General features: G+C 41.1%; 1 protein-coding gene across 1 annotated transcript in view; it reads right to left on the reverse strand.

Moving 5' to 3' along the window:
- Nucleotides 1-16,798, reverse strand: part of NELL2 (neural EGFL like 2) — a 160,950-nt gene that overhangs the window by 87,060 nt on the left and 57,092 nt on the right. The window contains exons 9-10 of the mRNA XM_068401726.1: nt 5,221-5,312; nt 2,356-2,458 (exon numbers count right to left, since the gene is read on the reverse strand). Coding sequence (XP_068257827.1) covers nt 2,356-2,458; nt 5,221-5,312 — 195 coding nt within the window. The remainder of the gene's footprint in view (nt 1-2,355; nt 2,459-5,220; nt 5,313-16,798) is intronic.

Genomic DNA, 16,798 nt, shown 5'->3' on the forward strand with positions numbered 1-16,798 from the left:
AGACACTCAAACAGGTTGCCCAGAGAAGTTGTGGCTGTCCCCTCCCTTGCAGTGTTCAAGGCCAGGTTGGTTGGGGCTTTGAGCAACTTGGTCTAGTGGAAGGTGTCTCTGCCCGTGGCAGGAGGGTTGGAACTGGATGATCTTTAAGGTTTCTTCCAACTGAAACCTTCCTATGATTCTATGAACTGACTTGAAGCTTCCACAACTTCCACCTCTGTCTATGAATGTGTGGAGCTTGTCTCCTTCATTGGTTTTTCAATAATTTCATTTGTTTAAAGTTTTCTTCTTTAACTGAAGCATTAGAATTGAACAAGTAACAGTACTTCATTGGTGTTTTCCATTAACTACTTTCTTCTCTCAAAACCTCCCACGGGAGAACTGGGGAATGTGGGTCAGGCTCAGGGGACCAGGACTGGTGTAACAGCAACAGCTCCAGAATGCAAGTGGCAATCAGGCTGCAAGACAGGCCTCTTACAAAATAACAAACAAGTATTTGTTGGCAGTAAAGATTATTGTTTTTATCACTCCACCTGGCTTCTGTTTCATATTTTGCTATGAAAGAGCTTCTACTCCTAACTTCACAGAAGCTAACGTAAACGAGCACTTCAAGCAGGACAACAGCAGAGTCTGCCTGGAGTTCAGGTCAGAAAGGTGTTTTCCACTTGGGCAGCTCATGAACAGTGTGAAGCAACACAAACCAAGAGCAGAGAAACAGAAGAGCCTGTAAAGGCAGAATGTTTTAGTACTGAGACCCAGTGACATGGTCACGATGCAAACATTACAGTCCTACTGTGAGAGGCAGATGTTTTTCTTTCTCTCTCTTTCTTGCTGTGGATTGCCTCCCTGTAACCTAGAGATATATGCTTAGGTAGTGTTACTTAAATACTGTAATTCACTGTAGTTACCACAGTGCTGTTATCTAACATAGAACATTAAGAAGCGAAAAGCTCTACAGTTTTACTAGCGTTAGAGGGTCTTCAGTACTCATTGATGACAGCAGAAGAGTGTGTTTCAACAGCAATCTCTGGCCATGGAGACATCTACTCTGCCTTTTTGTTGTTTTCCTCATTGAAGCCTGAGTTAATGACAAAGCAGTAGTCTTATTTTTTGATTTCCTGGTCTGGATTGGCTGTATCAGACTTTGGCATTAAATAAGTAAAAATGTACATGTTATCCAAAAAGGGTGACAGCTTTTTTACAGATTTTTTGTTTTTCTTAAGATTCTTAACACTTACCTATCAGCTGTATTAATAAACAAAATACATGCTGCTGAATAATAGCATACAGCAGCTTCTTGTTTAAAGAATAAGCTCCACAGCTCATGAAAGGCCAAGCTAGCATGGGCCAGGTAGGATTGAAAATGTTCAGAAAGCACTCATCTGACATATATTAAAATTTTCTAGCTATACCAGGTAGAAGAAACACAGAATTCTTTTCTCCAAGCCACTGAAGATTTTATAGAAAATTGCCATTAAAAAAATCCTTTTTGACTGTGATAGACTTCAACACTTATCAACTTCTCTTAAGTTCTTTTCTTCTACTTTCTTATCTCCCTGCTTGATGCCATTAATCATATCCTTCGTGTTTGCACTGAGTAGCACAGAAACAAGTATAGCTGCACTCTTCACTGAAGTATACCTAAAATCAGCCCAAGAGTCTAACATCTTCTTTCATGCCTGGTATCAATTTATCATTATTTAGCTATAGAAGAAAGAAACGTAGCCACTTGAAGATGCAATTGCTCATAGCTTTGAAGATACTGGTATTAGTTCAGATCAAAAGAGTGGGCTCAAGACACAGAATACTTCATGCACCTCTCCCCTTTTGTAAGGATCCGTCTGGGTGTAACACACAAAGGTACGTAGCATACAAAAGTATTCCCCAAAGCTTCTGCTTCTAGATGCAGATGACAACCCCAAACAGGTAAACACATTACTCCAGTCTTCAAACAACTGCATAGCACAAACAGTTCTCTGAAAGAGACATTTCAAAGCATCTCAGAGAGATGCTGGGGAACACAGACATTTCTCCAATCTCATTTTGTTTGGACACCGGAATGGGTGAAGGGTAGAAAATCACTAATTACGTATATTATTTCTTTGACCTTTCACCCACTTTTGGCTAGAATGAAAAACACAAGTGCCAGCAAACATGTTTCACAGAATTTACACTATTAGACATTTTGCAAACAATTTTCAGATGTCACGATGCAGATGTTATCTATTCAGCTTCCCAAGATCTATAGTGATTATCATGCATAGGAGTGTCCTATTCAAAATTATAAGAAAAAAGTCCATACAACCTATAAGAACGGAAAATTACACTGAGTTTATATATATCCCGCTATTACCTTACCTTTACAGATTTTGCAACAACTGTGAGATAAGGGGATTTGTTGAGATTCTGGGCAGTTCAAAGCTGTACAACTGTCTTTTGGAATACGCTGCATTTTGTGGTCCTGTTAAATTGAGGCAATTGGTTAATATTGTGAGAGAAGAAACAAAAGATAAATGGTAACTTTTTTGGAGTTTTGGCATTATGATGTGCAAACAAAAAAACTGCCTATGTCAAACTCCAGGTACCTTCAAAAACCATTTGAAAGGACAACAAAGCACAATAAAAGCATCAGGAACTCCCTTATACTCAAACTTTTTCAAGCAAGCAAAAGTGTGGAAACAGCTCTCATTCTTCTCTTATCTTAGCTGTCAAGCAACTTGCCTCAGAAGTTTCTCCTGAAATTATGCCTGAAACAGTAACAATTATTTCTCAAAAATTGAGGCAGCAGATTCCAGAGTCAAGGGTCCTCCTAATGAATACTCTAAAGCAGTTTGTTATTTATACAGCAAGTAAAATCAAACTTGAACATCTCTGATCTCAGCACTGTGGTAGTAACACTGAAGCAAACAGGCACTGATTCCCTATTAGGAAAAAGAGGATTTCTCAGGTAAGCTTGGATCAGGCGTCTGGAAACACCCAATGCCAAGATGGTATCTGAATATCTTCAGGCACTTAGTGCAGGTCACACGCAATCATTGCAGTATGAACACATGAAATGCCTGCCTTAGTAATCTGGCTACCGCAGATGTACCACCTTCAGTATCCCTTGGGCCTTAATTAATGTGTCTTGCAGTGCTCTAGTCATGATATGACAAAGACAGAAAACAAGTCAAACAACAACAACATGTTCTTGAGAGGCATCTGCCTTAAAATCAGCAATCTGGTTAAAATATGGGCTCACTGAACTCAGGACCCTGTAGTTCCCATGCAAGAAAAGTGCCTAAAATCATGCATATGCCATTGCATATGTTATTATTATGAATCTAGCATTTAATTTTAAATCATCTTCAAGTATGAAATATAAAGATGAAACATGAACACAATGGCCAATATCAAAATTACTGCTCAAACTTTACCTTAAGCAATCCTGACACAGAACCCAACCCTAACCTGATAACACAGAAAATTAAACCAGACACAGAGGTGGTGTACATCAGAACAAGTAAAACCCAGCAATCCCACAAAATAAAGAAAAAAACCCTTTGCTAGGAATAATATCAATTCGACTAGTCTGGATTACATTTAATTCTTTTATAAGTTCTATTTTGGAAGAGAATTTTTCATTCAGTTGTTTCATAATATTCAAACAGAGAAGTGCATGCCTGTAGCAGACACAACCGCAGCAGCCAAACAAAACAAAAAATTATGTTTAGAATTACATGGAAACAAAAAGAAGAAATTCCCTACATTGCCTTGATAACATCGACACAAGCCTTCAAGCATGAAATCAGTACTTGTGCCATTCCTGTTAAGTCTCTTTTGAGCTGGAGTCATTAATTATATCCTTTTATGAGAACTCTGGTAGTAATAAAGTAGTGCCCACCTATGACTTCCTAACTGACCAACACAGTTTATAGTATACGGATTGTCTGCTCTGAATTACAATTCACACGGCTGTTCAGCAGAAACTGTATGTACTTCAGTCCTTGAAAAAGCAGCATTTGAATCAGCCAAAGTTGCTGCTACCAGGACAGTCAAGCAGCCCACTAGCAAACAAGTACAATCAACAAAATACAGACTAGCCAACAGATGCATTTTGTTCATACAGTATCGCAGTTGCCAGCTCCAAGAAACGTAAGGCAACATCACATAACTTTTGATGGTAGTTAATTATATCCATTGACTAATCACAGAATTCATGTCCCAGGTGTCACGTTGAAAATATGAGCTCGCAGCTCTGAAAAGCAGACGACTGAATCCAAAATTATTTCTGGTCAGCTTCTTCTTTCCTTTCTCAAAAGGGTTTCAAAGCACCTAGTGCAGGAATTAAGCTCACAAAGATTAAAATCAACAGCAGTAAGGCAATGGTCCCCAGTTCTACTTTGTAAAACACACTTTTTCACAACTATATGAAAATGTTTTGAGATTTCCAGAAACTGGTCCAATAGATAGCTGCAGCATGGCCAGAGGAGCTTCTCCCCTCTCTTTCTCTGCCCTAGAAATGTACACTCAGGTTTTCAGCTCCAACCCGCAGCACGCAGCTCTCTAACCAGAGGGAATTCCTCCCCATCTCTTCCCCTGAGAGGTAACGCGGGACCCACTGCAGCAGTTTGTGTAATTCTCAACCTGCAGCTGTCCCTGGGGTATATTTTGCCCTTAAAGTGCATTTGTGCCCTGAAGAGCAACTCTGTCCATGCAGCAGGACAAGACTGACTCAGCATCAGGTGGGTTCTGTTTACAAATAAAACAATGACCCTACCCAATTTCCATCACTAGAAATACAGCCAGACACCTGGTGTGCCAGCTCTTTTCCTTCTTTTTCATCTAGTTTTTCCACTAAGAATTATCCTGAATTCCAAATTATGCCCCCATTGTGTTCATGCATCTCTCATATCTGAGCACATCACTTTGAACAGTAACATTGCACATGTCAATGGAACCATAGGGTAGTCTGGTGTTTTTTTATTACTGATGATGGATACGAGACTTAAGAAGGAAAATAAAATTTATTTGCAAAAGTAAAGTAAAAATATTTTATGCAAAGTAAATTTATTTGCAAAATTTGATGTGGAACTCAGTAAGACAAAATAAACAGGACCTCTTAGATGCCTTTTCTGTTGCCACTTCCTAAAGCAGACCTGTCTGTATTTCAACAGTTTCTTTCAGTGGGACTTTGATATTTCTAACATGCAAGAAATTTTTTTCCATCAACAGTATTCTTACCTTGCACTCAAACAGAACACAGTCCCCTGAGCTTGAATACACAGTTTCTCTTTGTCCTTCAAAGTAGGTTCTGCCTTCAAATATGCACACCGCTTCAGGAGAAAATAAAAAAAAAAAGAAAATCCACAATGATTTTGTAGAAAAGTGTTAGTACACTGCTTATAGAACTGATATATTTTCTTAAAGGTAACTGCATTTCAAAATGAAAAGATTGCATCAGCTGCAAAAATATTCTAAACCCACCTGTAGGAGTCTGGATATCATAAGAAAAAAAAATAGAGGAAAAAAAAACACAAAAGAACTGGAAAAACACACATAAGTAGAAAGTGAAGGATGTTGAAGCAATATAGAGTACTGAGGGCTACTGAGAGGGCAGAAGAGACATGTCTCAGGTCATGCCAAGGAAGCAATGACTGCCTGTAACACAGCTCAGGGGCGACAAGGAAAACAGAGCCATGAGAGCAGTGCCAGCGGCGTTAATAGATAATCAGTTTCTTGAAGAGGAACATTGTGTGATGGAGGGTGATCACTGAAGCCACATATTTATTTGTTATCACAGCCCTTTGATGTTTCATCACCCCACACAGGTATTTATGTATTTGTATCTTGATTATCTGGTTATTCACCATTATTGCTGAAGTATATTAGAGTATATGAATTTTATTGTATAGGAACTAGCCTTCAGTGACTGTCTTTTTTTTTCCCCCAACAGAAGTAGGATCAAGTCTCTGATGATCAAATAACACAATGACCCCCCCGGCTCAGTGTTTGTAATACCACAACCTGGTCTGGTGCCACTCCTGCGCCCTGGCAGTACCGGGTGTTGCAGCAGCATGCTGACACAGCTCATACTGGATTGCTCACTAAAGTTCCTATTCGGTATTTAAGGGTTACATAAAATATCTTCACAGAAAACTGTCTTACTTTTTTTTTTTTAAATAGGTCCATTACTGCAATTACATTATGCTAAGTATAAAGGCTAAGTAATGTAACAGCTGATTTTCTATAAAATCAGATGTCTCTGTTGCTTAGCACACAGTCAAGGCTCATCAAGTAAGCATAATCATGAAATAACAGGAGTAGGTTACCACTTTCAAGTTCTAGGTTACATGTTAGAGGTCTAATTTGCTAATCATTGATTTGGAGATGTAAATCAATTATACTACAATTCATTCACAGAGAGATTTATGTATTCTGTTTAAACAGACTACAATCTGTAGACAATTTTAAAATATCTAAAAGTACAAGAGTTTCTGATGCGTGACCTATATTAATTACCATTACTGCTGTTATTTTCAATTCTCCTTTACTTGTTTTTTTAACTTGCAGCTCCCTGATTTTACAAACTTCTTATTACATTGTCAGCATGTAAAAAGTCAACTCTTGGAACTGATGTTGAAAAAGAAGTGATGGGCACATTGACAAAAAAGTTTTTTTCAAATTCCAAAAAGAGAGTTATAATATCTTATAAAATATAAAGTATCTTGAGTGATATAAGCCTGCACGGCACTTTCAAGAAGTAATATCACAGCACATTGCAACACTCCAAATCCCATGAATGGCAGAGTTTGCAGTCAGACTTACTAAAGAAAGTACAGAGAAGAGCCACAGGAGAGAGTGCAGGGGAGAGTCCTAGGGCTAACAGAAGGAGAAAGTTTGTACAACATCCACAAAGAAAGGTCACAGAGAGTCACAAGAGCTCAATACAGTGCCTCTTTCGTCTACCAGAAAACAAGCTCTTCTAGAAGGAAGTATGTGAAAAAAAAATCTATATAAATCTTTACCGGGGACTAGCAGATCTGGAATCCAGACAGGACAAGGCAATCATCCAGTCATATATATCACCTCCTACATATTACAGGCCATGACACTAAACTGAAATACTCGTATATTAAGCCCTTTCCCTTGCCCCACACATTTCAAGCTTCTAAGAACGACAACGTGACAGGAAAAAACGAAGTATAGCGATGCCTGAGGACCACGCAATGGCAATGGACTGATAATACACCCTCATGTTTCCAACAGGCAGACTGTGCCTGTTCACAGGAAAGGCAAATGACATCAAGATCACTGTCATTCTGTCTTGGAAGAAAACACTCTCCTGAAGCCAAAATACTCTTGACATATGAATGAGACCACCCACGCATCTTAAAAAAAAAAAAGTATCCATACTACCTCAAAGCACAGTCCACTGAACCCAGTCTCCTTATCAATGGTGACAAACCTCTGATTCTTCAAAGTAACTTAGAAAATAATGTACACAGAAAAACCATCAAAAGAACACATCCAGCCTAGTGTGAAATCATGAAGTTATTTCTTGATTCCACCAACAGCCTTCTGAAGTCTTGGCATACGAAATCATCGTAATGCAGTATAGCAAACACTTGCTTTCAGCAAGAAAATCAACTCTTCTCCATAAAGCCTTGGAAAAAAGAAAAAATTACAAATTCTGGGGCTGTGAGAGATGGCACTAACCAGACAGCCCTTGCCTCTTTCCCGTGTGTCTTCATACACCCAAAGATTGCTTCTCAAAGGCTAGACAGTGGCAGCAGAGTGCATGTTTCAAGACACTTGCTTGTGTGGGTCCCAGAAATTTCAAGCAGTGCTCACATCCCCACCTCCACAACCACAACACCTGGCCATTATGGAGCTAAGAAAATTACATCTCATTCATTGAATTCCCCTAAATAAACATTTCCAGCTACTGGATTTTGCTGTGGCTTTGTCAGCAAGGTTATAAAGCCCTCAGGTATCAGAGACCTGCCTATATAGGGTGATCAAACTACGTTTAAGAAAAGAGAGAAAAAACAACAAACAATAAATGACTAATTGAAAAACTAAACTGAAACTAAATTGAAAACCCATTAAACTGAATAATCTGAACACAAGCCCAAGCATGTCCTGTTCAGGAAAGACAGGCCACTAAGGAGAGGTGGTGGAGTTGCTCTTTATGTGAGTGAGCAGCTAGAATGTATTGAGTTCTGTCCAGGGGCGGATCAGGAGCGAGTTGAGAGTTTGTGGGTGCGAATTAAGGGGCAGGCTGGCAGGGGTGATACTGTTGTGGGTGTCTATTACAGGCCACCGGATCAGGATGAGGACGATGATGAGGCCTTCTACAGGCAGCTGAGAGCAGTCTCGCAATTACAGGGTCTGGTTGTCATGGGGGATTTCAACTACCCTGATATTTGCTGGGAGGCCTACTCAGCCAGCCATCCTCAGTCCAGGAGGTTCCTCCAGTGCATTGATGATAACTTGCTGATGCAAATGGTGGATGAGCCAACTAGGAGAGGAGCGCTGCTGCATCTTATCCTCACTAACAAGGAGGGTCTGGTTGAAGCGGTGAAGGTTGAGGGCAGCCTTGGTTGTAGCGACCATGAGACGGTAGAGTTCAGGATCTCATGTGGCAGGAACAGAATAGCTAGCAGAATCACAACCCTGGACTTCAGGAGGGCCAACTTTGGCCTTTTCAAGCAATTGCTAGGGGGAATCCCATGGGACAGGGTACTAGAAGGTAAGGGGGCCCAAGATAGTTGGTTAGCATTCAAGGACTGCTTCTTCCGAGCTCAAGATCAGAGCATCCCAGCACGTAGGAAGTCAAGGAAGGGTACCAGGAGACCTGCATGGTTAAACAGGGAACTGCTGGGCAAACTCAAGTGGAAGAAAAGGGTGTACAGATCGTGGAAGGAGGGGCTGGCCACTTGGGAGGAATATAAGTCTGTTGTCAGAGGATGTAGGGAGGCAACTAGGAAAGCTAAGGCCTCCTTGGAATTAAACCTTGCAAGAGAGGTCAAGGACAACAGAAAGGGCTTCTTCAAATACATTGCAGGTAAAGCCAACACTAGAGGCAATGTAGGCCCACTAATGAATGAGGTGGGGGCCCTGGAGACAGAGGATAAAAAGAAGGCGGAGTTACTGAATGCCTTCTTTGCCTCTGTCTATACTGCTGGAGGCTGTCCTGAGGAGCCCCGGACCCCTGAGGCCCCAGAAGAAGTCAGGATAGAGGAGGAATCTGTCTTGGTAGATGAGGGCTGGGTCAGGGACCAATTAAGCAATCTGGACGTCCATAAATCCATGGGCCCTGATGGGATGCACCCGCGGGTGCTGAGGGAGCTGGCGGAAGTCATTGCTAGGCCACTCTCCATCATCTTTGCTAAGTCGTGGGCAATGGGAGAGGTGCCTGAGGACTGGAGGAAAGCAAATGTCACTCCAGTCTTCAAAAAGGGCAAGAAGGAGGACCTGGGGAACTATAGACCGGTCAGCCTCACCTCCATCCCCGGAAAGGTGATGGAACAACTTGTTCTTGGTGCTGTCTCTAGGCACATCAAGGATAGGGGGATCATTAGGGGCACTCAACATGGCTTCACCAAGGGGAAGTCATGCTCAACCAACTTGATAGCCTTTTATGAGGACATAACCCGGTGGATACATGATGGTAAAGCTGTGGATGTGGTCTATCTTGATTTCAGTAAGGCGTTTGACACGGTCTCCCACAGCATCCTCACAGCTAAGCTGAGGAAGTGTGGTCTGGATGATCGGGTAGTGAGGTGGACTGTGAATTGGCTGAAGGAAAGAAGCCAGAGAGTGGTGGTCAATGGGACAGAGTCCAGTTGGAGGCCTGTGTCTAGCGGAGTCCCTCAAGGGTCGGTACTGGGACCAGTTCTATTCAATATATTCATTAATGACTTGGATGAGGGAATAGAGTGCACTGTCAGCAAGTTCGCTGATGACACAAAACTGGGAGGAGTGGCTGACGCACCGGAAGGCTGCGTAGCCATTCAGAGAGACCTGGACAGGCTGGAGAGTTGGGCGGGGAGGAATTTAATGAAATATAACAAGGGCAAGTGTAGAGTCCTGCATCTGGGCAAGAACAACTCTATGTACCAGTACAAGTTGGGGGCAGACCTGTTGGAGAGCAGCGTAGGGGAAAGGGACCTGGGGGTCCTAGTGGACAGCAGGATGACCAGGAGCCAGCAATGTGCCCTTGTGGCCAAGAAGGCCAATGGCATCCTGGGCTGTATTAGAAGGGGTGTGGTTAGCAGGTCAAGAGAGGGTCTCCTCCCCCTCTACTCTGCCCTGGTGAGGCCGCATCTGGAGTATTGTGTCCAGTTCTGGGCCCCTCAGTTCAAGAAGGACAGGGAACTGCTAGAGAGAGTCCAGCGCAGAGCCACGAAGATGATTAAGGGGGTGGAACATCTCCCTTATGAGGAGACGCTGAGGGAGCTGGGTCTCTTTAGCTTAGAGAAGAGGAGACTGAGGGGTGACCTCATTAATGTTTATAAATATGTAAAGGGCAAGTGTCATGAGGATGGAGCCAGGCTCTTCTCAGTGACATCCATTGACAGGACAAGGGGCAATGGGTGCAAGCTGGAACACAGGAGGTTCTGCATAAATATGAGGAAAAACTTCTTTACGGTGAGGGTGACCGAACACTGGAACAGGCTGCCCTGAGAGGTTGTGGAGTCTCCTTCTCTGGAGACATTCAAAACCCACCTGGACGTGTTCCTGTGTGATATGGTCTAGGTAATCCTGCTCCGGCAGGGGGATTGGACTAGATGATCTTTCGAGGTCCCTTCCAATCCCTAACATTCTGTGATTCTGTGATTGACTGCTGTTCTCAATGACTACATTCGAAAGGGACATTTCTTCTTGAAATCATCAAAATCAACTTTACTTGGATTATTTCTTTCCTATTAGTGTTCTCTAAAACCTGATGGATTCCACCATACTTGGGCAGTTCCTTCCATTAAAAAGCAGCAACAACTAAGGTCCACTCTGAAGCTCTAATTCAGAGCACTGTCACTTAGTTTTTCTCTTCTCGCCTACGCTAGTGCGCTTACAAAAAACACATGGGCACTTCACCTACACTAGCAGCATTGGTTCCCTGTTTACTTAAGAAGACAGACACCAGTGGTTTTAGCAATGGTCTAAGTCTGCCACGGCACACTGTCTTTTCTTCTCCTATACTCCTATAAATGCTTTTGTCTCTTTCCCCTTCTCGTCAGCCCACTCTTCTTCTGGTGCCCACAGAGGAGGCATCCTGCCAGACAGCAAAGGGCAGATTTTCATTAGGCCACCAAACGCCTCTAAAAACTCTAAGGCTGTTTAGTCAGGCAAGCATTGAGCACACTTGGAAATATTTCTAGTAAGACAAAGCTACTAACTTTCTTCTGCCCCACTTTGCTCCTAAGACCCATGTCCCAGGCAGTGTGGAACAGAACATTTCTCCTCCCTCCTGCCAGCAACTGTCACAGCCAATACATATCCCATGATGGTGGTGTTTCATGTCTTTATTTTCCTTCAGAAATAAAGATATTTCAACAACATGAACATCTGGACTAGAACTGTGTAATTGGAAAGTCCAGCAAAGATTTAATTTCTGTTTGGCTCGATGCTTCGCAGGATACTGTGATTAGTTTGTGATTGGTATCTCTCTGGGGAAACATATCATCTTTCATCTTCCTAAGTCCTTTCATTCGACAGACTGAGTCACAGTCAAGAAATTACCTGATGATTAGTTGTTCCAGAACATGATAGTTATTGCCTATGTAGGATTTCATCTACAGCTGAATTACATCAACCATTTCCTCTTGCCATCAGACTTCCACATCCCCCCAGTACCTAAAACAACGTATGTTATTCAAAGCACAGTTTTCTAAGAAGATGAAACAGGAAGTCTACAAAACCTGATAGGAAGTTTGACTACTTTTGATATATTTGTATACAGAAGGTGATCAAATATTACAATGATAGGCACCAGTACAGGGTCTAAAAAATTATTAGCAAGGTCTGCTTATATCCCCACTACTAATTTATGCAGGTGTAGTGATAATACAACTATCCTCTATAGTATGATTTAACACAGTGTGATGACATGGCATCTTCTCCATACTCATCCAGCAAAAGGAATCTTTCAGGAGCTCACTGGCTGTTGTGTTCATTCAGTGAATTATCAAGTTTGTCAAACCATCACTTCTCTTTCACAATTCTTTTTTCTTCCCACTGGCCTCAAAATGACACTTCCCATCTGCATTTCTTAAAATGTCCACGCAAAATCCATGACCCAGCTAACTTCGGCCGTCCTTTCTCTGAGTTCACAGGATGTCATTTAAGACATTTTCTCACTTCTCTATTTATCACCTTTGCTATTTAGATTGCGTATGCCTTTCTCTGAGGAATGCATGTACACTTGCCTGTGGTATCTAAGCTGATTTTGATTCAGATTTATCACCAAGGGAAAGCATAAAGTTTAGGACATTGGTGAACTCCTCAAACCACTTTATTTTCTTGTATTCATAATTGCCCAATGAGTGGCAGATGTGACTTGAAATTTTGTGAAATTTGTTAGTAATTATGAATGTACAATTTAAATCTGGTAATTAAGTCTATGTTGCTGCACTCTTTGTTCACATATGCTGGTTTGGGGGGCGGGGGGAAGCACCAAAAATTAGCATACAAGAAAAACTCCTGTCTCATTCATTTAATTTTCCAACTTCCTCCTTGGAATCTCCTTGATTATATTTTCCACTGTTCAGACATCAAGGCTTAGGCATTGTGTAAGTCCCCTTAATCCTACTTTGCCAGCTTACATAGTGCAAAACCTCTGTGTGGCTTTATCCTTAGAAGTACACACAGAGATAATGGTCACCTTTCCTCAATTTCTCTCTCTTGACTGCAACGCCATTACTAGGCATTGCTCTCACCACTTTCTCATTTATTTTTGCAGGGATTCGGGCGTTACTTCTTCTTTGCTCATTTTCTGGAGAGCACAAGCTCCTCTGTTACTGCAGTCAAGTGAGGCTAAAGACTTGCTTCTTTTCATGCTGTCTGCCTCAACAATTCAAAATTATTCCAGTTTTCAATCTGGAAAATATATTGCTAATTTTTCCGGTCAATCACTGTTGAAAAGCTGCACATATATGTTTCAGTTTCCTCAGGTGAAAAAAAAGAAAATCTGATTTGAAATTTCCTAATGATAAGGAAACAATTACTATTTGTATCTTACTTCTTGTTAGCTGGAAAAGCCAAATGTCTCTATTACATTGAAAACATGAAGTCATTCCACAGCACTTCTGCGATCATTTAAGAGCATCTGTGGTGTAAACCACCTCCAACAACACTAATGGGCTGTTTAGTCACATTGGCAAGGAGTCAATCTAAAATCATAAATTCTTTCACCTGTTTCTCATGTTTCCTATATTTCTATAAACTACTATGGGGAAATGACGTAATTTATCTATCTCATGTGTTCTTGCTGGGAAGTCTTCTGTAGAATTCATCCGATCCCTAGAATGAGGGCTCCTTGAGGCATCCTTGAACACTAAAAAAGCAATCTGAACACTGAAAAAGCACATCAAAATGTGACTAAAAACTCTGTTGATAGTAGTCCAGGTGAGGCAAATACACCTGATAGATGAAGTAAAACTTTTAAAGTAGGCTGCAGGACAGGGAGTCTGGGAAAGAGTTCCCAACGGACCAAAACCATTGGACATCACATTGTACAAAGCGAGCACGTGGCTGTCTCCAGTTAAGCAAAGACCCAACGTGGACAATGTGCTGGATGTCAGCTTCTCTTAACAATGGCATTATTGCTACCCACACTGCAACTTTAGCTTGGTTAAATATGGTACACAAAATGTTTCTACTGACAGACATGCACAATTTTGGCTTTAGAGCAATGGGCCATATTCTGCTTGTCAAACAGAACTGGAATATTTTGAACTCTAAAAATAGGATTTTGAAAACTTGAGCATGCCTAATGCAATCAAAATGCCCATCCATTTTATGCTGAATTAATTATGTCGGCCACCTGATACTCAAACAACTTTCACAGCAAAATGTCAAAACAATAAAATCAAATACCATGACAAAAGCCTTAGAGGGCACCAAGAGAAGAAAAGTAATTAAGGTTAATATTAATTACATGACCACTGTATTACAATTATATTAAAGGTTTATAAATAGAACAACTGTCTGCAAGACCAAAAGAACTCCAGTGCAAACACTGCATGCCCACTTAGTCCTCATAAAAATGGGATTAGTCATTATCTGATGGACTCCTTATGTAAACTATTTGCAACAGTAGTGACATAGTTGTATCTTCGTAAAGGTAAAAGATATTTTATCAAATGCTGACAGTTACTAATGACAGGGAAATTTCTGCTTCAGTTCCACCTTCTCTCAGCTGGACTGCTGGGCTAACTCTAAAAGGTGCTTTTCTGAAAACTTTGTTAAGAGAAAAATGGTGCAGTGTAGAAAAATAAACAGACACCTCCCTAAACCACCTTATACTTCATGACATGCCCAAACTTGCACATACACCCATCAGAAAGCCACAAGTCACATGGATCCGTATGCAAGATTAAATCCGATTAACTGATTAGGACTGAGTGTTGGGAATTTCTGAAAGTAATGAAGAACAGGTAAAGATCTGCACACTTTTGAGTCACTATTTTAAATCTATGAGAGGTAAACAGTTATCACCCATCAGCATTAATTTACTATATAAAAAGCAGGTTGCGTTCTCCATTGCCGTGTTGTAAGTTAAGACCACCCATGGATGTGAGAAGGGAGGATACCTACTCCTGCAACAGCCCTTACACACAGTTAACTGTTACTCTGCTCCACAGAGATTTCAAACAGGGTGAGGTGGCAGAAATAAAGCATTTTGGGATACTACCCACCTTTTTGCCCAGATTTGCCATGAAAAAATGGTGTGCACCAATTATGCATAACTTTCAAAGACACAATTTTGCACATGACTAGTGAGACGGTTGCTTTCTGCAGCCTTGTGGACACAGATCATGTGAGCGTATTCAGTAAAAGGCAGCACCTTCAGAGATTTTGACAGTGTTTCATTTGACAGCACTAAAAAACATCCTATGCAAACAGCAAAACTACTAAGTTCACCGCAAAACAGCAAATCTGGCATTTATTTGGGTGAAAATAACTTGGAAGTGACATTTCCATGCTCCCCAGCCACAGAGGTTCCAAACAGCTTCTGCTCTAAAAATTTGCCACATTATTTCAGCACCCACAGACCACACCCATATCTGAGTGATTATCGGGGACCCTGCTGATGCTCCCATTCTCAGCCAGACTCTCCTTGGCCCAGAACAATTTCCACAGACACTTCAGCTAGAAATTCTGCACCATGACTTTGCTGCACGCACCTCCCTGGAGAAGGCACAACTTCTTGTGACCTGGCATCATGTAGCTCCATCACACTGTATGTACTGTCCTCCCATATCTAAGTGCCTTCACTTCCCCTACAAATGGCAGCCCCTTGTTAACTTGGATATTACAGCAAAAATCACATATGCCTTATTTACATAATGGCACAGGCCAGTCTAATGTGTTTAGACATTCCCAGGAGTGGATTAGTGCACAGATGGAGCACCACATCTATAGCTGTTGTTAGATCTCAGTCCTTTCAAAGCACCTGCATCTAGGTCCAGTACAGAAACTGAACAGGGTTTCACGCTCCCAACTTTTCCTCCACCCATTTTTGTCCCCGTATAAGGAATCTGCCCATCCTCCCATCTCTCTTCTGAGACCCATCATCTTCCTCCCTCACTTCAGCCAGAATGACAGCATTAGTTGGCATAATCAGAAACACTACAGAGAACTCTACTTAATGTTCTTAAGCTAAGTCCTTAGCATTAGCTCCACAAGCGGTTTTTAAGACAGACAGCACGGTAAACACGTTTTTGGAAATCTTGATTAAAGTCAGTTATGCAAATTGGCTTTCCAAATTTGTTATATATTCACTCTCAACATTCATTATCAAATAGTATTTAATCAAAAACTAAACTAAAAAAAATCAGGTGCTACCAATAGAGTTGGAAATTGTCAAAAGACAACTTTAAATAGAAACCTATGTACACCTAACATCACGCCCTTGTCTCTCAAGGCTGCCAGAAGTTACTATTACCCATTGTGCATTCCGAAACAATAGAGTACTTCACGTCTAAAGTCAGTTCAAGATTTGAAATAATTAAAAATGTAAAAAGTAGCTGAGCAGATGTTTGTTCACAGATTCTGCTTTGTCATAGCTAATTTCTCCAGAGTGCATCTGTTGATGTTCCAACCCAGTCACAGAAAAACAGTAAGCTGCAGTTCATACCAACTGTTAATGGGACAAGTCCTTTTTTGTTTGGGAACTACATCAGTGAGGGAAAGACTTAGAGTCACTGATAATACAAAAAAAAAAAATGTATGTATTATATCTATGTTAACACTCCTATTGTCTTCAGGGGGACCTTTCCAGACATTAGACTCAGATTTCACGTGCTTGCACAACCAGGTGCGTTTGTCTATATGGGGCTGTAGGAGAGCTGCTATACTTTCATCTTACTCATATGTCAGCCAACTCACTTTTTTTTTTCCTTTTCCTTTGTCTACCACTACCTTTGTATGGAAACCAAGAATCAGAAAGTACAGTTTAAAAAAATATTTCATTTTTAATTGTTGCCTATTAGCATCAAACTTGCATAACGCAAAGTACAATTCTGCAATTTCAATGGCACAGAAAACAAATAGGCACATCTTTAAATGTGATTCATTTCATTATCAAGAATCT

This window comes from Nyctibius grandis, chromosome 5, assembly GCF_013368605.1.
Source record: "Nyctibius grandis isolate bNycGra1 chromosome 5, bNycGra1.pri, whole genome shotgun sequence".
Lineage (NCBI taxonomy): Eukaryota > Metazoa > Chordata > Aves > Nyctibiiformes > Nyctibiidae > Nyctibius > Nyctibius grandis.